Below are 22,770 nucleotides of genomic sequence, written 5' to 3' on the forward strand. Positions count from 1 at the left end.
CGCACTAGTGCGATAAAACAACTTTAAATGAAAATTTCTGCTGTAATTGTTTATTGAATTTAAACATAACTTTGATACATTTTTTCATATTTCTCCTTTGACTTGGCAGGCAACAAGCCAGATACCACGTTTGCGGCAGCTTCTTCAATATCTGACGGAAGTTCTTCAGACATGTTCATAACGAAATGCACTTTTAAAAATTTGTGACTGACACTGTTAAATTGTCGCTTAAGTGATATGTGGAAACAAATGGCCACCATAGCAACAACACCAAAACAGTACAGCGTAGATGACAAGATTTAAGGGTAACAAATAACTACCCGTAGCAAGCATATACGAGACGTTCCTAAATAGTTCACATTGCACAAACTATGAAATTTTTTTCTTACTTTACGCTGCTTCTGATGGTCGTAGATAAAATGTTGTACATCACCCGTGGGGTATGGCAAATTAACGTACTCGTGTGATCACCACAACTCGGTCTACGACCTCGTCGTGGCAACACTCCCACTCGTGACTATAAAAATGCTCATACCCCACTAGTAATGTAAATAACTATTACACCTGATAATGAAAAAGTTAAGTCAGGTTAGGACTGTCAAAGACAGCTTATATACAACTTAATTCACTCTGACATAAATGTAGAAAATTCCAAAAGTTTTGCCAGAATGGTCTAATCTTATACAATACAGCAAAAGCAACAACAACCTTAGATAGTGAGGAAAAATTTTTGAAGTTTTTTCTATTTTAAAGATACTCAGTTGGTAATTTGGTAAATCAGACTGAAAATTATTTGCATTTTTTATGCTAGAGAACGATAGTAATTACGGTAACTTAATCACAAAAACTTAACTATCCAGGCAAGAAAGTTGACTAATACACTAGGTTTGAACTATTCAAATTAATTCCTCACTGGCAATATGTTTCTTGAAGAAAAAACGAAAGCCACCTCTTTAATGCATTATTAATCTAATCTACTATAAGAAACTGCTTTAATTTGAACGTTGAACTACCTCTTGCTGCAACATAATTCAGACAATTAGTTCGGCACTGTCAGCTGATATGACCGATGATTTGCTGCTGCTATACTCCAGAGTGATTAATTATCATTTCTCTCTTAAAGACAGATGTGCACAATAGCGAATGAAGGAAATCGATTGATTTATTGGTTAGATATATTGTTATTTATTGCCTTAACGCCAGACTTTATACAGTTCCGTCCTTATCTCCAAACGAGAGCAAAAAAAATCAGGCTGAAATATATTTAATTTCGTGTTCCACTTTGAACTCGTTTCCAATTACAGGCAAACAAAAAGCTGTATTTCTCTCTCTCTACTATCAAGTGGGTACCGAGTACTTCTAATTAGTTTCAACAAAGGTGGATACAATCCATGCAGATAATTAAAAAACTCACGAATTGCAATTAACGTTCTTTGTTAGACCTGATAAACACCGACAATTAAAAAATAGGGGGGCTGTTTTTCGTTCTGTTCGCTGCTTTAGAAATGCTGAAAACTCTTTTAGTTAAGAGACTTTATCGTTCCTTTGCAGATTGTACGGTCGATCTTCATATTGGATTTAGAAGATAAAAGAATTTGTTACATGTTTTGTTTGGTGGGGATTAATTACAAGAATAATAGAGCAAACCAGAATCATTCAGGTTGTCTTTAACAAAACTTGGAGACAGAATTAACGCCATCAATCATGGATACTATTAGAGACTTCAAGCGTCATTAACTACTGTCAATAATTGATAGTATCATTTTCTAAGAGGTCCTCCGATAATTCATCAAAGTTCTGACATAATCGCAGTTAATGCGTGGGTATTGTAGCAAAGCTGCCACACAAAAAGTATGCAAATTTATGTGAATGTTTTTTTTTAATTATTGTTTTTAAAGCTATTTTCAGCCCGACTGCTTATAAACAAAAAACACATCCAGTTATTTTTTTGTGAAATATGTGGACAGGACATAAAAATATATTCAAATTTATACAATTTACTGAAGCAAACCATACTTGAAAATATATAGGACTTTTTGGAAAGGTAAAATTTAATAACTAGCTAAATATTTGTGATATAGAGACATGGTCGCATATTTCCGTTAGTTAATAGAGCAAAGTCGTCCCCAAAATGATACGGACGAGTTCCACGTCTGAATTCTAATTTGGAAACTCTGGTGAATCGAGGGTCCAATTTGCCCTTTACGAGCAGCCTTACAAAATAGAGTTAGTGCAAAATCTTTCCGACAAATATACGACGTCATTTGGGCTCTTGTGACCGGCAGGGCGATCATTTTCCGAATACACCAGTTTTCCGAAATCAATTCTAAAACTGGGATCCGACCGGTCGGATTGCTTTCTCTATTTTATGTTCCCCCGTTCAATATGTCTTATTTTCGCTGAAGATCCGGAATTGGGATCAGCTTGTAAATTTTACAGCGGAAGAGATCGATTGTTTTTAATTAAAAGTTATGAAGCTGGAATGGGAACACTCCAGTGTATAAAACAGGAAAATTTCAGTTTATAAGTGGCTTCCGGCATGTTTTTCATATGAGATTTTTTAGCCGCTCCAGGCGATTTTCGATAAGACTTAAATTAGTTAATTCTAAATATCATTTCGTGAATTTTTTTTTAAACTTGCTTTAATCTCTAGTTAATAAATACATAGAATAAAATAGGATTTCTCTCTTTTTTAATGGTTGTACAATTTACTTGAAATAATTAAACACAAACCACCTGACTAATAGCCGGAGAGAAATTTCCAAATGTTACCTCCAAACCGCAATAGTGTAGTGCTATTTTGTATCCTACTCCACAATTATGTGGATTTTTGTTCACAATAAATCGCATTAGACAGAACGACCTGGCTGAAAGCCTGATGTGGTATCCATTAAAACAAAGCAATGTCCATTAAAGTTCTACATAGCGGTGAACTGGCTAAAAGCTCTTTTGATGGTTTGTCAGAAAATCTAATTACTCTTAATCGAATACATGTATATCGTTAGGACCCTAAAATCCGTTTTAACTAATTCTTTTAAATCCCGAATTACTAACAGGATGAGCAGAAAAACATTTCCGAGTTTATCCTTTCGACTCATTCCGGGAAAGTCCATTAGAAAATCCTGTTTTTGGTGGTTGTGAAAGAAATAATTTAGGCCTCTAAAAATATTGCCTGGAAAGCAAACACGTAATTAAATTACTCTAAAAAGACTATTTGCATTCACAAAGAGTTTACGCGACTATTCGGCGGCCATCTTTTGAAATTTCCTTCTGTATAATTATTTTTAAGGAATTTAATTTCAAAGTTGGCAGTTTACTCGATCGTCCAAAGTTCTAAATTCGCAGCATGCAGTGTTGTTGCTATGCAATTCCTAATAAGCAGGAACATCCGGAGAAAGTTAGACGGGAATATGTACGTTTTGTCGGTGTAAGTTTCAACTTGTAAAGAAGTAAGCGAATGATACTTTTCCGAAAACTTGTATTCGGTAACGAGAGTGTTATTGTAGCAAAAAATTTTTTAAACGTATTTAACACAATAAATGACGTCATTAATCATAATTAGAATGAAAGTGCTGTATAAAATAACCTAAAATAAATTTTTACAGTTCAAATTTTAAATTTTAGTAAAGGAAAGAAAAAGTTAATTACCACTCATCTAAATAAGTATAGAATCCAACAAAAAGGTTTGGTTTTTCATCAATTGCTGCCTAAACTGGTAAGTAGTTGTTACAAAAGTAAGAATCTAAACTTCTTTAAGAAATTTTCAAAATCTAAGAGAATCTCTAAAATCATTTTAAAAATGCCAGAGGCCTCTCATCCAAGCCAATCTATTCTTTCAATTTTTTTGAAAAACGAAAAATTTTAAAGTGCTTTTTTTGTACTTATTTTACCTTAATTTAAGTTTTTATTTAAACACTTCATTAAAAAAAGGATAAAAAAAACTACAAAATGAGCCAAAAGCAATCTCTCTAGCTCTTTATGTTACCGAGATATTGAATTTCAAAAAGTAGTAAAAAATTACTCTTAAAAAAATTTTAATTTTATTCAAAACATTTTTAAATTGCTGAAATAATAATTTTAAACCCCTGGAATTTCAAACACTTTGCATACTTTCACATAATCATAACTATGTCAAATTTATTAAATCAAATACAATTTCTAATGTAAAACTTTTCAATTAGTAGAATTTTAGTAATAAACATTTCTGCAACAAATTTTGATTATCTGTGAGACGTACCCATTGCAATTACTGGAAATTTTCTTAAACAAAAATTGAAAAAGACAACACAAAGAGAAATAAGAATGTATAAGTGCCTTCCGAATAAAAAAGCCGGACTAAAATATGACAACAATAAAAACAAGACATAAAGCAAACTACATATCACCCTGAAAAGCAGGTTAACAAAAGGAGGTTTCTCGCACAGATCCCCACAAATAGGTACTTTGTCCGAAATAAGGTCAAGTGGATCCATTATAGGCATTCGCAAGAGGGTAAAAACGTATCCGCACGATACTTTTCCTGTTCCTTTTTGGAGTGCAAACATATTTTTAGGCAATGAAGTAGTACGTAGTTTTTAACGAGTTGACGACGAGACCCTTGAGTATATAAACAAAAGGCCTGGGGTTAGGTTCTCCCCTTGCTTTTCCCTTTCGTTCAAGAAACTACTTAATGTTGATAGTTAGGGGTGTCCAAATCTGGTTCCTAATATTTTATGACAAATATTCTTTAATAAACCGGGAGTAACAAAATTTCAAATTATGAAATACCCCAGAGGCACATTATCCGATAAACCACCCTACTTTATTCTTTCCCCCACTGAAACAAAGAACACCTGTTTTCCCTATACACGGCCAAATCCCCCCTTCTGTTAATAAATGGTCGTGCAAGCCGAATCCCGAATGCCACATTAAATTTCCTTAGCTCCCCCGTATCAACTCACCCCTAAAAATGCATCGGATGCTTTGCATAATTGCCACTCGCAACGTGACGTAAGGGGGCACGATTGCAACGCTTTTAAATGAATTATATTCTTGGCGGGGGCGTTTTTTTGGCATGTTTAATCTTGTAGACGCCGCAATCTGGTAAGATTGATAACGTTTTGTACGGGAAAGAAGGAAAACTCGTCTATTTTTTTTTCGGATCGTGCATTGCAAGAAGCTATACACAATTTAATATTTCAAAGATGACGTTTTGGAGAGCAGAGCACTTTGTGTGATAAATTAAGGATTGACTGTTAAATTCCTAATGTGCAATATCTTTTATTTGTAATCGAAAACACAACACTAAGAAAACACTGTGAAGAAAAACTTTCAAAAGAAACTAGTTTGATAACTGAAAAGAACTTAGCGAAGAAGAACTGATGGAATAACTAAAAATAAAAGAAATTTTATTTTGTTTTTGATCTATTATAACAGAAAAACAGTTTCTTTAAGTATTTTCACTTGACCTTTTCTAATCCCAAATCAAATATCATATCAGTCTCAAATAAATATCTCGTAAACGATTTATAGAGTGTTAAATCCAAAAATTCGCTACTTCAATTTATTTCCCTCTTTTAACTAGGGGGACGTACTAGAAAGTGATAATAGGGTGCACAAGCCATCTGGCATTCGTTCATAAAAACGAAGGGAGGATATTAAATTTTTGTAATAGCATAAGGGAAATGTGACACGACCAAAGATATCGGATTTTACATGGAAAATAATAGGCACTTTGGCTGGCTTCGTAAGAATCGTTTGAAAATCTGGTATTTTCGTGTAGTTTTTCGCTGGAAAATCAAAACTGATTGTATAGTCAGCCAACCCACAGCAATATCGGGAAATATTAAAACAAACAACTACCGAAACTGAAGCAGTAAATAACAAAGTTGAGAGACGCGACTTGACTTCCCAACTAGGATCCTTCGGGCTGACACTTTTCAAACGCAGACAATAAACTTAAAATGGAAATAAAAGAAGAGTCAGACCCAATTCAATTTTAAACAAGAACATAGCTCCGTTTTCAGGCTATTATGCAGACAACGCGTCGCTATTTAGGCATTTCCAGGGCATTGTGTGTTAGCTTCGACCAGCACCGTTCGAGTTTGATAAACATGTAAATAGAGGGGCTCGCTCTGGTGTCGAGAGTCACGCTAACTTTGCCGACATTTCAAATTTATGACTGTTTCAGATCACTATAATTCATGACTGATATGACTATAACGATTTTTCTTTTTCTGGATATTCGGTTGTCATTGCAATGTTAATAAAATAAGTTGAGAGACCTTAACGGTATACGAAGGCGTAAAAGAGCCACAGACGATATTTTTCTTAAATTCGGTACATTATTATAATTTTAAAAACAACCAACGATATCAGGCATGTTTTATGTAACAACATTATTCATGTTTCTATATTCAACTGTTTTTCTAGATATTGAAGTTTGAGTACTGTTTAGACACTCCAAAATCTGAAAATATCATTTTTAAAAGCTGAATATACCGAAAACAGGTGAATATTGTACCTACCTGTTATGGTACATAAGACATACAGGGTGTTTCACGATAAATACGTCATATTTCAGTGTTTGATAGTGCAACAAAGAATGTTGTTGGTTGTTTCGTTACAGATATAGAGGGTGTTTAAGTTTGAATTAGAAAATAGGTTTTTTTCACAACATTGACAACATTTCTAGCTTAAAATGGTCACGTGACTTTTAAAAGTGGATTTGATGATTGAAAACGGTCACGAGAACCTTAGGAATGTCATTTTAAGAGTAAGAGTAAGAGAGATTTATTTAGCATAATAGCTACATGTAAAAACAATATAAATAACTTAAGTAAATAACAAAGAACATAGAAAATAGCGCAAATAAAACAATATACCCTCAAATAGAATCACGTAATCTTTGAAATTTGGATTTGATACCATTAAACTAAAACTGGTTATAGAAAAACCGTGTAACTGACAGAGAAACACAGATAATTGCATGCGCGAGACAAAGACAGAAAATCTAATCAAAAATCTAGTAGGCGATGTAACGTTTTAATGTTAAAAATGGTCACGTGACCGCTAAATGTCATTTTGGCACTAAAAACAGTAACGTGACCCTCATTATTAAATCACCATATTAAATTGAAATCAGTCACGTCGCCTTCAGAATTCTATTTGAACCTTAAAATAGTCATGTGACATTAGGAATATCATTTTATCTTTAAAAACCGTCACGTAGCCGTTAGCATTTCATTGTGACCTTAAAAATAGTCACGTGATCATAAGAATATGTCATTCTAACCTTAATAATAATCACGTGACTTCTAAGTGGATTTAATAATTGAAAATAGTCACTCGACCTTTAGAATGTCATTTTAACTTCAAATTGAATCACGTGATCTTTGAATTTTGAATTGGATCATTGAAAACACGTCGCGTGACTTGAAGGACAATGTTTGAATCTTAAATATGGTCGCGTGACTATTAAAATGCTCAGTTAAACCGTGTAACTGACAAAGAAACACAAATTGCATGCGACAAAGACAGAAAACTTAATCAAAAATCTAGTAGGAGAAAACTTTAGCGCAATGTTGCATTTTGTTATTGGCCTATTGGAGAGACGTTTGACAACATTGCAAAGATTTATTTTTCTACAAAAAATAAAAACTGTTTTTGCATTTTTTCGACATTTTTAGGGTGTTTTTTAATAAGTGTTAAAATTAATATTAATTTTTGTTTTTTCTAAGTAATTTTTGAAATAATATCAATATTTGGACAAAACTCTGTATTTGGGAATTTTGTAATTAAAATTTATTTTTAATACCCTCTAGCTCAATAAGTAAGGCTGTGCAGACCCCATGCATCTATATAAACTTTCTTTGTCTGGTAATAATCCTTTTTTGTTGCATACTAGAATAACCATTAGCTAGACGTGTCTTTGAGCAGCCATAAGCCATAATATAACACTACTACGAACTGTGTCAAAATAAGTTAGCAAAACCAAATCCGCAAGTTGCAGTTTAGCATAATACCCGAAGCATATTGCAGCAAAAACAAACCGTGCCAGAAACGCTTATTAAAACTTTAAATGACGTGTTTCGGAATATCAGTTAATAGTTCTATATCCAATTACAAACTTTTAAGTATGCTAACTTTTGTCATCGGAAGCCAAAAGTTTAAATTATGCACGGGTTTTATTTAGTAATGCCAGGAACTTCAACTATAGGTCGGATCCACAACGCTTTAAACGTTTAATAGGAAAAGAGAAGCTGGATGTGCATATTTCTGGGTGCCATAAACTATGAACAACCACGTATTAATTGAGGTGCAATTTAGTTGTTGAAAGTTTAACTTAATTTCCTTTTATGCCGTTTCAAATGAATTTTAAACAGTCTCGTTGCGGTTGTATTTTATTCATAAAGCACTCTCAAGAGTTTCTCACTCAAATTTAACGTGAATTAGTCGGGTTAACGGGAAACGTTCTAACCGATCTCAATTTGTTATCTGCGAGCATTTTCTATAACGGAAACGGCCAACAATAAAAGACCCGCGAATAAATGAGGCTTTTATTGCATCCAGAAAGCCTGCCTGCAAACAAGGAGATCAACGGGAATTCCGTGAGCGAAATAGTCAAAAAATTGAACCTCAAATATTCTTGGCACACCGTCTCATATAATATCGACTATTATCGCCATGTGCCGAAAGAATATTATTCGGAACATTCTTCCGGTTTAGGAATTTTAAAATTTCTTTGACGTACCATCAAAGTTTTGATATAAAACTTAGATAAATTACGTCTGCTCCTGACAAACAAATAAAAAACCATCAGATCCACATTTCCTACCTATAAAGCAAACTAACTGAATTCTGTTGCGCGCTTATTCTCCCAGTTCAGTGCCTTTCGAAAATGAATACATTATTCAGACACCTTCTTGTTGAAAATCGCGTTAACGCTTACAACGCTCCCTTCTGTTTAATTTGCATACACTTATTGGTATCCAGAGGGTACGATAAGTGACAAAGTACACTTTCCAATTTTTTATATGCCTTTCGTGATACGTTTTAATATGTTTTCCCAGGAAATGAATTTTTTTTTGTGGCGGGTACTTGTTGAAAGTTGGAAGATTGTGTGCGTGTTTGCTAATAATTTTAATAGAATTTGTAGTTGTACGTGATTTTCGACGCCTTTTTTAACTGTTAAGGTTAGGTGTTTCCCAGCTTAACACGTCTCGGATGAGCGTGGATTATCACTAGCGTGTATTTTGTTCAGTTGATAAATTAGCCAATAAAATAGAGTCACCTAGTTAAATTGTAGCTAGCCACAAATCAGACGAGAACTCTCTAATTTTGTTCCCTGAATTTATGAAGACACATCAGAAGAAAAACCCTTTAGAGCTTTAATGGTGATTAGACAAGATAGATAACTGCAGGTCACGTTACGAATTACTTGCAAAATTTCCTATAATTATTCCATTATCCTAAAAGCTTCAGAAATATATTACATGCAAAAATAAGTGGAACAAAATTTTGACATGATGATGAATTAGCATAAACTAAACACGATACCAGGTGTAACGTGCATTTAATCCGTTAAAAGCTTGGTTCTATTTTGCCATCAACTTTTCATAAAAAAAAACATAAAATAAACGGGTCCCGATATAAAAAGGAAAATTATTTTGTCATTTAAAATCAATTTGCTAATGCACATCCTAAAATTTTCATTCACTTAAGGGACATCATTTTTAATTTAGTCACATTAACTAATTGGCTTTACAAATAAATAATTCTTCAACAGACTCAAAACGGAATAAAGCATCTAAATGTGTTTTTTGGAGGAAAATAAAAAAAATTAATGTTTTCCGAGCTTTTGCCTCTCCTGGAACAGGATTGCGGCCCAAAAGACGTTCCCTTGGGATATTCTATAATGTGTCACGTTTTCAAGATGGTATCTCTTCACCTCTCTTTACCCATCGGCAATAAACCCTCATAATATTCGGCCTTATTGGGGGATTTTGTCTATAATATTGTTATACAGTGTGTCCAGAATAAGGAGAGCGACTATATAGATCTTGAAGACGGTTAGAGGTACATTACACACATTATGCACATTAGACAAAAAATACAATAGCAAATTTAAAAAAAAAATCAAAATTTTAAAAATCAACTTAGACCTTAGACCCAAAGGCAATTGCTCCTTTGGGTTGACTAACGAAAAGTGGCGTAAGGTGTCAAAGGGTGAGATTAAAACAACATTTAAACCGTAAAATCAAAAAAATCACTTTTTTCAAAATATCTCAAAAACCAGAAAAATTTATATTTTCTAAATATCTTTTTATTAAGGCTATAAAAACGCAACTTGTTTCTCATTTAATCAAATCTGTATCTCTAACCGTTTTCAAGATACCCTTTATTATATATTTAAACAATTACAGTTGAAACTATCAATATGTCTTTTTAACTTTCAATAAACTTTCTATCCCTAAAATGACTAATATTCCCAATTTTTCCTTTGATATTCGTAGCCATGTCACAAGTTGAATACGCGTCTTAACTGTAAATTGAAGTCGGTAAAGCTGGAACGCATAATCAGCATCACAAAGGGTATTCATTTTGCCCACAGTCAAGAACTGATCATCCAGGTTTGGGCTGAATGTGCGTAATGAACTTGAAAGGGGTATGATTATATGAAAAGAAGGGGCCGGTTAAAGCGACTCAAAAGAATTCCGGGGGGCTGTGAAAAGTCCTGATTTATTCCGGACAATTTTCGACTTGGGGGGCTACTCTTTACAGGAATATGTTATTTTTTTCGAATTTCTGAAAACCTTAATCTACTTTAGTGGATACAGGAAGAAATAGCAAATATTTTTATGGCATCTCCACGACTAAAAGCACTAATATCAAATTCACAAAAGCGCTTATTCCACGCTGTTAAACTCGGTGTAGACACAATTGAGCGTACATTTCTGGTATATATGTATTCGATCTCCTCAATATCTTATCGTACAAAAGCGCGAAATATCTTTTCTCTGTAAACACGGTAGCGAAATTGTCTCCCTCGAGATAAACTTTGCCAGACTTTACCTTAGGTTTGCCATGCAATGGGATAAAGCCAGATAAGCTGAAGGCCTCGCAAATACGAAAGATATAAAGTTTACTCCACTATGAACCAGGTAATATACTTCGTTTAAAGATTCAGCTCGAGAAATAATGGATGCTCGCTACAAAAAGAGCATAAAGTAACTGAAAGTAAAACTTGGAGAGGCATCTAATTAAATCGGATCATTTGTCGGTAATAGCTGGAGCTCTTCAGTTCGGAGGAATGCATAAAACGATAAAAAACAACCTAACAATGGAGATAGAAGGTCTTTTGATCTGAAAGCCATTATTCGGGGATTTTTGTCAAAGAATAAGCAGCGCTTCTAACATCGATTTTCTCGACTCGCCTTGTTTTGAAAGACCGTAAAGCTTATCAGTCTTTATCCTGTTGCATGGCGGAACTAAGGTAAAGCTTATCGTCTGAGACAATTCCATTCGCATGTATACACAGAAAGGAGAGATATTTCCCAGTAGAAATAGCATTTTTTATTACCACTGCCTGACATGGATTTTATCTCTAGCAATTAACAGACTGTGGCACTGTAAATAATTGCGTATCATGTCTATTACACATGATGGTAGAAGCTTCTGGCAAATTCTAGAAAGTGCAGTATTATTTAGAGAGCTCTGGCAATTCCAAAATGGTTCTAGAGGCATCTGAACATTTAAAACAATTCTTGGAAGATTAAGACACTTGTGAAGGTCTCTGGCATTTTCTAGAAGGTTGTCAGTTGGCACTTTTTAGAAAGTTGTCAGTAGCACTTAGAGATATCTGACAGATTCAAAATGATCCTAGAGGCTTCTGACACTTTTTAGAAGGTTCTCATGGGCATTTGGACGTTTATGGAACTTTCAAAATTGTCTTGGAGGCTTATGGCAATTTAAAACAGTTCTGGGAAAATTGAAGACAGTTGTAGAAGGCCATGGAACTTTTCATAAAGTTCCCGGTAGCATTTAAATGTCTCCGACACCTGCAAAACTGTCCTAGAGGCCTCTGACAATTTCAAACAAGCCTGAGAAGGTTTAAGACACTTGTAGAACCTTCTGAGACTTTTTAGAAAGTTGTGAGTAGCACTTAGAAGTTTCTGACAAATTCAAAATGGTCCTAGAGGCCTCTGACAATTTCAAACAAGCCTGAGAAGGTTTAAGACCCTTGTAGAGGCCTCTGACACTTTTTAGAAGGTTCTCATGAGCATTTAGACGTTTATGGAACTTTCAAAATTGTCTTGGAGGCTTATGGCAATTTAAAACAGTTCTGGGAAAATTTAAGACAGTTGTAGAAGGCCATGTAACTTTTCATAAAGTGCCCGGTAGCATTTAAATGTCTCTGACACCTTCAAAACTGTCCTAGAGGCCTCTGACAATTTGAAACAACTCTGAGAAGGTTTAAGACACTGCACGTCAGTAGCACTTAGAGGTTTCTGGCAGATTCAAAATGGTCTTAGAGCACCTCTGGCACTTTTTAGAAGGCTTTCAATAGCATTTGAAAGTTTATAAATCTTTCAAAATTATCCTAGAGGTTTCTGGTAATTTAAATGAAAACTTGTAACTTAATTACATCAATACATTTCAGTGTGCTAATACTAATGCTGCTATGATGCTTTATCACACTAGTGTGATAAAATCACTCATTACGTAACACAAAGTGAGCTATGCAATGAATCATTATTATGTTCATCGTAGATCAAGTAAATATATGTAATTCTAACACTTGATAAAACAAGTATTTATTAATATGAAAGTTGCTTGTATGCAACATAAAAATATCAAATATCTCGAGAATCATATTTGCTTCGTTTTCGTAATACACCACATACACAATAATAATAACTATTTTAAACTTTGCGTTTAGTGTAATTTTTAATGCAGATGCGATAATAAACCAGCTATCGTTCATACATCCTATATACTTTCGTAGGAGAAAGTTTCAAACTGAATAGAGAATAAATTGAAACTAAAATAAATTTGGCCAGACTTGCACAGAAAGAGACATTTACAGACACTTCAACTTCTACACTTAAGTCAATCAATTCTTTAGGGATTTAGGAACTTCTTAAACTAAGTTTAACTTTTCCACATAAAGTTTAGTTTATTTTTTCACGGAGAAATTTCGTAAACCATAAATTGAAAAATTTCAAAGTTTCATGAGCTGGCAAATTTTAGGAGTTGGAAAGTTGCCGCAAAGTTGTAACTTATCCAATTGAGTTTTACTTGTCCGCTATTAAAATTAAATATTTACCTTTTTTTGGTTTTTTGAATATACAAAGTCGTACACGAAACTAACACCCAGTACAGTGATGCCAGTTTCCTTACTGAGCATCGCACACACTGCCAACACTAGACACACTAAAATGTACCACCATATTTTTGCCAAAGTCAGCCAGCAACACCACTTTGATGGTACCACCCCCAAACTTTTTACACAGTACAGTTGTGTCTCATGCAGAAAGTTGCTTTTCTTTTTAGGCCAATTGCAACTCGTTACACTTTTCTGTAAAGTTGTCGCGAATTTTTCGTAGCGTTTTTGATTACACTTGTCATAAAGGAGGTTATGATCGCAGTAGTTTGAGCAACAGCTCATTTCTCTGTAGTGAACGTGAGATGAATACGCTAACAGGGAAAGGAAGAAAAAGTTGCAGGCTAGAAGATCTGCTCTACCTGTAATTCAGACAAATAATATCAGTCACGAACACAAATTTCTCTAACAATCTTTAACTTACCTACTGCGCTGGCTACTGCTTCAGTATGAATAGGATGTGCAGCAAATAAAAGTCCAGTGACAATGGTTCCAACATTTTTTGCACTTTTAGGGAGAACCTGATTGGCAATTTTCATGAGCAAACAAGTGGCTGAGCAATGAAGGATCACATTGACCAAATGATAGCCCCATGGAGCAAATTCGCCAGCAATGTAGTTGAGACGAAATGTCAAGACTGTCAAAGGTCGATAAGAACCATGTGATCCACAATCTGTTAGAGGAGTGCCCCAGTAGTCGTTTTCTAGTAGTTTCAGCCATGGAGTTTTTGGAAGTAGGTCCGGGTTGGTTAATATTGCTCTCCTGTAACAAGCAGTTTTTCCGTTAGACTAATTGAAAAAAAAAACGGAAATTGTTAATACAAACAATCTGCATTTAGTACGGTAATCCTAAATAAAACCTGATCCCATATCAAACTCCACGTAAAACCGATGAATATTCAAGCGTCAGGAACACGCATTACCAGTCCCATTTCCAATAATGCATTTTAGTTATTACACAACGTTATTGTGCGTACACGTAACCGCAAATCCATAACATTTTTAACCTATCTGAGATTAATAGCTAATGGAGCACAAATGTTGATTGTATAGGGCGTAAAGCGAACGAAATAAAATTATTTCAATTTTGTATTTATCAAATTTTTGAATTAAACGGACAAATTGAATTCAAATTAAATTCTGTACGTTATTGATTACATCTGAACGCAATCAATTCCAGCTATATGTTAAAACTTTTATTTCCGGTGCAAAGGGACACAATAATCTTATTTACCCTGGCAATTTACACCTCCTCATTTCTAATTTGTAAAGCTCCTACGTTTTCCCCTTGACTCTGTTCCACCAGAACGTGCGGTCCATTTTAAAAAGCTCATCCCTTCACTGCAAAAAATGATCCCAACAAATCTTATTTACAGTTTCCACATTTGCATTTAAATTTGCTTCCAGACAAACGGGCAAAGAAGCGAGATATTTTATTTAAAAGTAAGAAATTTCATTCGAAAACTCTGGAAACAGGTTTGCGTGCAAGTGCACTGTTTTAAAACCTTTCTCAATAATGCTTTCCAATACTATTAGTTGCAGTCGTAAATTCACTGCAACAATAACAAGTTTAGAGTTTCCTCTTTGAAATGTATACTATAATTTAAACGTCACTAAACCCCCAATACGGCTCTGAATTTACTACTACAGGCCACTTGCCGGATACCGATATTGCTACTAGCTGATTACCAACTAAATGTCATACGCATGTATCGCAAAATTAAATGTCAATTTAATGCAAATAAATGTTCCAATATCGCTTTCATACAGCCATAAATCCTTCATCCCGGTTGGTCGGCAACGAAATTGTCAATATATTCTAGATTACTAGATTACCACAGAACATTTAAAATGAAAAATGTTTTTTTGGTATTTACGTTTCGAGTATTATCAGCTCGATGCGTTATTGCAATCGTTCAGATAAATGTATAAATTATATTACAATTTTTTAATATCCGCAGCAAAATTTTAAATTTTTTCAGTCAAATAATTTATTGCTTTGTCCTATTTGTAATTTAAATTTGTACTAAATCAAAATTGCATTTTTTATTAACTTTCATGTGTCATGATCATCAAATCTTGTCTGATATTCAAGTGATTAGAATTTTTTAAATTCCAAGCTAGATTTTTTGGCTAATTATTCAAAGAAACACCAAATGTTGTTGCATTTAAGTAAACAATTATCATTTGGTTGATGTATAACACTTAACAGTATTAAGAACAAATTTATTATGGATTGATTGAAAATTACTATTATGAAATATCAAATTTAGCATTAATTTGTGTGAAATTCAATCACAAATATGATAATAACAATTTTTGATTTTTTATGTGTTTTACATTTATTAGCTTTATCATATTGTATTCAATTTTGTTGTAAGACTTTATAAAAGAAAATAATGTTTGATTGCTTATGTATTTCAGGTTGGCGTTAATCAAAGAACCTTACAGGCTTCAATTTTATAGCATTGCAAGAGTAAATCAAATTAATTAAGTATAATTAATTCGCCCTTAAAAAACGATTTCTGTTATTAGTTAGCAACGTGGCTAAGACATTGAAATACATTATTGTCAAAAATATGTCAGAAACCATCTGACAATCGTCAGGAACAAGTTGGCGATGCTAGAAACTATCTGGCATTATCAGCAGCTATCTGTAATTGTCAGAAACTACCTGGACATGCCAGAAACTAGCTGGAATTGTTAGCAGCTATCAGTCATTGTTAGGAACTATTTGACAAATTCCAGGAACTACCTGGCTATTCTAGAAACTACCTGTCATTGTCAGGAACTGTCTGATCATGCCAGAAACTGTCAGGCAATGCTAGAAACTACCTGCAGCTATCTAACATTATCTAAAATTATCTGACAAATGTCATTAACTGTCTGGCCAAGCCAGAAACCATCTTAAAATACAAGAAACTATCTGACAAATGTTAGGAACTATCTGGTTATGTCAGAAGCTATCTGACAAATGTCAGGAACTGTCTGATCATGCCATAAACTATCAGGCAATGCTAGAAACTACCTGATAGTGCCAGCAGCTATCTAACATTATCAAAAACTATCTAACAAATGTCATTAACTGTCTGGCCAAGCCAGAAACTATCTGGCAATACAAGAAACTATCTGACAAATGTTAGGAACTGTCTGATCGTGCTAGAAACTATCAGGCAATGCTAGAAACTACCTGCAGCTATCTAACATTATCTAAAATTATCTGACAAATGTCATTAACTGTCTGGCCAAGCCAGAAACTATCTAGCAATACAAGAAGCTATCTGACAAATGTCAGGAACTACCTGGTCATGCCAGAAACTTTGGCATTATCAAAAACGATCTGCCAATGCTAGAAACTATCTAGCGTTGCAAGAAACTTCACATTTTGACGATTTTCAAAAAATGTATATGGTCTCTCAGCGCCACCGTAGAAATTAACCATCTAATTAATTCCTTCACCTAATCAACATTGAAATCACTCATTAAAAAAACAACTGATAATTTAACAATAATATTGAATTAAGATTTCGCACTAACCACAATTCCCGCCTCGGCCCACAGAAATTGAGTTTCGCATTAACCCCAAAACAACATTGTGTATAGGTATAAATTTCAAGCAACACACCGTTTCTGCGAATAATGGCGAGGCCACGGAATAACATTTATTTTGTTTCTCATGATTAAAACAGATCCCTCAGGACTTTCCTTGGTATCAGTTGTACTATAAAGGGCCTTGAACGATATTCCACGAATGTTGTTTATTATCTATCCCGACGATGCTCTTATATTACTGTTTTACTTTTTAATAAAATTTCCTGGTTGTTGTTTGTTTTATTAGTTAATTTGTAGTGTAAGGAGCTGCACAATCTTAATTAAATACAAAGGGTGAATAAAAAGGCAACCTGACGTTATCAAACATCATTTACTTAACAAAACGCCCTAAATTTACATACAAATTCGTAGAGCGGCGGCCATCTTAACTGGAGGGTAAGAAAAAAAGGTGAAAAGCGGTTCAAAGACACCCAAAGAGCTTAAATACAGGCCCAGCAAATTGAATTAAACCATCTGGGACCATTCACTATCACAAACACGTGAAATCCCAATGTTTAAACAGCATAAACCAAATTAGGTGTATCTCAGGATTTGGCATGTCGCGCACGTTCCTTCAGGATCGAAAAAGTCATATAGAGAAAATGGACTATTCAAACAAAGAATGGGATAGAAAATGAGATTTGTATATAAAGGGATGCGAGCCGGCTTTGCTTTGATTAAATCCTACATCGCTTCAAAATGATCACGTTCCATCTATGTAAATAAAATAGCGGAAGGGCGTTTGCATTGGGCATTCGAGGACAAAAACGTATCAGCTTCCACTGTTTTTTTCTATTATTTTTTGTCAAGGAGTTTATCATCCTAAATCCTTTGTAATCAAAAGCACAATTTTGTTAGTTTTTTTTTCACATTTAAATTGTGATTTATAATTTACTTCAATCTCCCTCTTTTAGAACTGAGTGTTATTGCCATTAGCCCTAAGTAGGCGAATGTTTAACGACCCTCTTCAGAACCTCCCCTGCTTTGCAGCTGGTGATCTTTGTCATGGAGTTGTCCTAATAAATGTCAGTATTCGTTTGTATTTATTTTTTTCTACAATTTCTCTTAAATTTATTAAGACTTGTACAGTAAAGTAAACTATCTTGCTAGCTTGGAATTTAAATATACAAAGTACAAAGGCTGTTACTGATTGAAAATAAATTTGGGACTAAAAATAGAGCCTTCACACCACAGATTAACGTAAAATCAATGTTCTTAATGTTAATTAGTTATGAGACCCTAAAACGGTTCACGGCTGGGAAGTTTCTCTACCCAACTGAACGCATTTGTTCAAATTAACAAACATTATTCCAAACTGCTGCCTTATTAGCAGCCTAGGGCACTGAAAGCTCTAAATCGTTTCTGAAACGGCCGACTTTTTCCGTTTAAAAAGATACTAAATCCTAATTTTATTCAATTACGCAGAATCCGTTCAACGTATTTTCTGACCGAAGAAAACGTCCTTAAGATGAACAATTAAAATTTAACGAGATTGTGTAATACAGCCTTGTCTTGGTTGCAAGCAACGCGATCTGAAAAACGGAAAAATAAAAGCGGTAACGTGCTAATTTGCTGGAATTCATCAAAAGATAAAAGCCAGAGACGGGGGAAGAGCTCTCAAGAAAAGGAAGGATTAAGGGAAGCTAAGACTTAATCTAGAGAAATGGCATCTAAAGTTAAACTCAAACAAAGAATTTTAATTACAACAGCTTCGAAATTCGGATTGCCACTTTTAAAGCTCCCTAGGTAGATTTGGCAAAAATGAGCTTTTATTGTCATTCCTGTGCTCTAAGAATCTTTAAAGTCTCACTAAATACAAATTTGAAACAATATTAGAAAGTTTAAAATGAGGGTAATCCAAACCAGAAATTTGTGTCAGTGTCTTACATTAATAAGTTAAAACATTATGATACTGATTTATTTATTGTTATTCCGTCGTGAAAAAAATCAATATTAAAACTAAGTCAATCAGTGGACAGAAATTTCAGTTGTTTCCAATCAATATCCATTCTGATTTCGCCCCTAGACCACATCACTAAACACATAACACAATTCTCCCGGAAGCTTGTAGCTGAAATTCAATAATTAATTTGCTCTCGTCTTCCATAAACGCCTGCAGTAAAACATTGATTTGGGTCACTTAATCTAATTTCTGCACTTACAACAATAGTGGTGGTCTCAAACCTCCAACTGCCCTAAACAGTCTTCCAGAAATATATTACCGTTTAAAGTGTTTATTTTTAAAAGTGCAGTTTAATGCCATACAATTTCCCAGTTGTAATGCGATATCTTTTGAAAATAACTTTCCTATTTTTAGCAAAGCAAAACAAACCAAATATCAATAAACATTTCTTCGGATCGACAGTCGAGACTCCTGTTCAGACAAAACCGATTTGTCTGGATGCGCCAGCAATTTCGGTTTTGATCAGTAAACCGATAATTTCTACAAATAAATCGTGCAGACAGGTCTCACGTCAAACAAGGCGCTTTGTTTGAATTAAAACGTATTTGAGATCTTGCCAGGCTATAAAGTTCAATTAGAAAATACCTTTGTGATAAATATTTTGTAATCCGTTTAAGAGGTTTTGAGACGAAGTTCTGGATAATGTACACAAAGAAATGTTCTTGTGGCTCTTAGTTTAATGAAAAATCAATATTTGTTTTCTTTATCTGTCAGATGAATTTTTGCAGTGTTAATGATTAGGAAGATTGTTGCAATTTGTTTCCCCCAACAAAGTTTTCTTTGAGACTCAACAAATATAAAAATACAAGGTTAAGCCTCACAAAACTGAACTTTCGGTATGAAAGTTTCTTCAGGCCAACAACATTTGCATTAAGCTCTTGAACAATTTACAAGTATACGGCTCATTGTAAGACGCTATTTAAATAAAAGTTAATTACCCCAGTTTGTAGGTTTATAAACTTTTCTAATAAACCAGTGAGACTGGAAAAGACGAAGGTGTCTTCCTTGAATATTTATACAGCGAAACGTAGCCTAGTTTACGCTGTTTTCAGTCTCAGCTACTTCAAAGAGGTTAAATCAGAATTTTGTAATTAAATTCCTTTGAATGGTTTTGTATTAATAAAAATTGCAACAAAAAAATACCCCGTTCATATTTCCTGACAATGAAACTCCCTTTAGGCCGTTTTCTTGTCGACACTCTTGTTAATTAAACATTCATTGTTTGTATTTGCGTTCTCTATCCAGTGTTTCTCAAGATAAAGCTCAGTCCTTTGTTTAATTCTCATTCGACCTGGTCCTCTTTTGTACATGACGGAAGGAAAACGCCAAGAGACAGCAAGAGATAGAGAACGAATCTTTTTGCTTTCTGATGCATTCATTGTTGGGCACGAGTTCAAGAGCTATTCAAATAATTGGACGCTCTGGATTTTAAAAAGTCTTCCTCAATAAGGCCAATTTGGAACGATTGTTATTGGAGCAGACTCGAATAAAGGAAACTATCAATCTTGACAAGTGTGCAAGAGCCAAGAATTACTCATTTAGTGAATAATTAGAGCTGAAAATTATTAACTTACGTATGGACAGTAGTTCCAGAAAATGTATAGTAATAACGATGGGTCCTAATAATGAAATTATCGACGATTAGTTATCCCGAAACACAATGCATTCACGCTTCAAGCGCTCCAAAACTGAGCGCCAGATATTTTGAGGGAGTTACGGAACATTATTAAAGTCTGCTGCCTCCTTCGCTTAGATAATCTTTTCATCTCGGAAAATGGCTTCTCGCTGACTATAGGGTCCTAATTTTAAGGTATTAACTTACAGACAATCGATTAACAAGTAACAAAGAGCGATTCTTCCATAATGATTATTAGTTTTTCGTTACTACAAAGCAATCTTCAGACAATTTAGTTAAAAGTAGTTCAAATTGTTTTTCCAAAAGTAACCAATAAGAAGAAAGAAGAAGATTTCTACCACCAAATACACAATTTCTATTTCTACCAAATGGATTTAAATTTGACACCGCTTTTCTCTCTGACTGTACGAAATTTTTTAGTGTTTTTTTAGGTTATTGGATAAGAAATTTAATGAGGATTTCAAAAATGTGTTTAAAACAGTAAATTTTCTCACTCGAAGTGGATTTTACAGACGATTTTGTCCTTTCAAACTGTGGGTCTGGCAGTTCAAACTTTAACACCAATTTTCTTACTAACTGAACCAAATTTTCTAGTGTTTTTTTGGTTATTGGATAGGAAATTTAATAAGAATTCTTAAAATGTGCTTAAAACAGTAATTTGCTCACTCAATGTGGGTTTTACAGACGATTTTGTCCTTGACTGTCCTTTTAAACTGTGTTTCTGGCAGTTTAAACTTTGACACCGCTTTTGTTACTAACTGTAGCAAATTTTGTGCTTTTTTTTCAGGTGGTTGGATAGAAAATTTAATGAGGATTCCAAAAATGTACTTAAAACTGTCATTTTCTCACTCCAAGTGGGTTTGACACGCAACTATATTCGTGATTGTCAAATTGTGCTTAAAAGTTTGTGTTTCTGAGATTTATGATAGTAATTTTTGCGTGACTGCCTCGGTGACTGCCTAGCAAAATTATACTCTAAAACCTGTCAAAATTTGAAAGAATTACAGTTTAACACAGTTTTCTTACAAATTTCGAAACAAGACGTGACGAAAAGCTGAAAATGCTATTTTTTAGGAAAGACGGACCTTTTCTGAACGTTTCCAAGTTTTACTTGAGTTTGACACGAACTGTCAAAGTTAAAATACTAAAGCTTGGTCACGTGACTGGTTAGAACAATAGGCAACTTTTACCAAGTTAGGTATTTTTCTTTAAAATGACAGGTTTGTGACATATTGATAGAATTTATTGAACGTAGATAAACGGACATCCAGTGACATTGGAAAATAGTTCGCTAGACGTTTTTGTGTTGTTTGGGTAGTTGCCAACTAAAAAATATGCAACATCCCAGATTTAGAACATTTGCAATTAATTATTAATGACACATTAAAGAAAATTAGTGAAACAACTTATAAGGACTCTTCTAACCAAGTTTTTATTATACTTTTACTATAGCTGCATAAGAAAGATAAAAGTCTTATAAGTCTTCTCTTTTATTATTATTTCTTGGTGAAGACGAGATGTTCAGCGAAATTATTCGAGGAACAGTAGAAAACAAAGTTAATCTAAAGTAAAAATCATTATTTTACCTTATTACAGTTCCTGGCTTCTTGTAGCTGAGCTAAAAGAACGTCTAGTTTTCTTGTATTTCCATTTCCTACTAAGTTTATTACAATAAAAGTCCGCAAAAAAAAAGGGAAAGTGAATATTGATCTCGAAGAATGCAAAGCAAAGACGAAAACAATTATCTGCCGAAAGTTGAACGAATTATATCAAACTTTACGTAACTTTTTAAAACAGGAGGTAATATAGAACCAAATTTAGCAGAGGTGATTATTATCGTTTCAAAGTTGTATTAAAAGTTTGCTGGGAGAGTCATTTCTTAATTTAAACTTCTGTTCCATGCTCGTTATAAATTTTCCTTAACTAACAAGATCTTTGCTAACAGGAAACTGATTGTTCGTATTTGTGCCAAAAAGTTCGTTTTTTTTTTCGAATAATTGATTTTTCGAGTTATGTCTGATTTTTCTGTGACTTCTCGAGTTTTAGAGTAGCTTTAACAGGCTATTTACAGTTTAACTTTCGATAAACTGAAAATCAGTTTTACTGAACACAAATATGAGAAACAAAGAGATCAAAAGTTGAAAGTTGTAGAAACAAAAAGAAGGAAAATAATTGAAAAAAGAATAGTGAAGTAGAAAGTAAAAGACACTAATAATCA

The 22,770-nt window shown here is 33.9% G+C and overlaps 1 protein-coding gene across 1 annotated transcript in view; it reads right to left on the reverse strand.

The window, feature by feature from the left end:
- Positions 1-22,770, reverse strand: part of LOC145730154 (protein O-mannosyl-transferase tmtc2-like) — a 94,018-nt gene that overhangs the window by 65,497 nt on the left and 5,751 nt on the right. Inside the window, exons 2-3 of the mRNA XM_081981194.1 lie at positions 13,788-14,125; positions 13,307-13,725 (exon numbers count right to left, since the gene is read on the reverse strand). Of these exons, the coding sequence (XP_081837320.1) occupies positions 13,307-13,725; positions 13,788-14,125 (757 nt within the window). The remainder of the gene's footprint in view (positions 1-13,306; positions 13,726-13,787; positions 14,126-22,770) is intronic.

The sequence above is a fragment of the Ips typographus genome, linkage group LG6 (genome assembly GCF_016097725.1).
Source record: "Ips typographus isolate SLU linkage group LG6, UJ_Ityp_2.0, whole genome shotgun sequence".
Taxonomy (NCBI): Eukaryota; Metazoa; Arthropoda; class Insecta; order Coleoptera; family Curculionidae; genus Ips; species Ips typographus.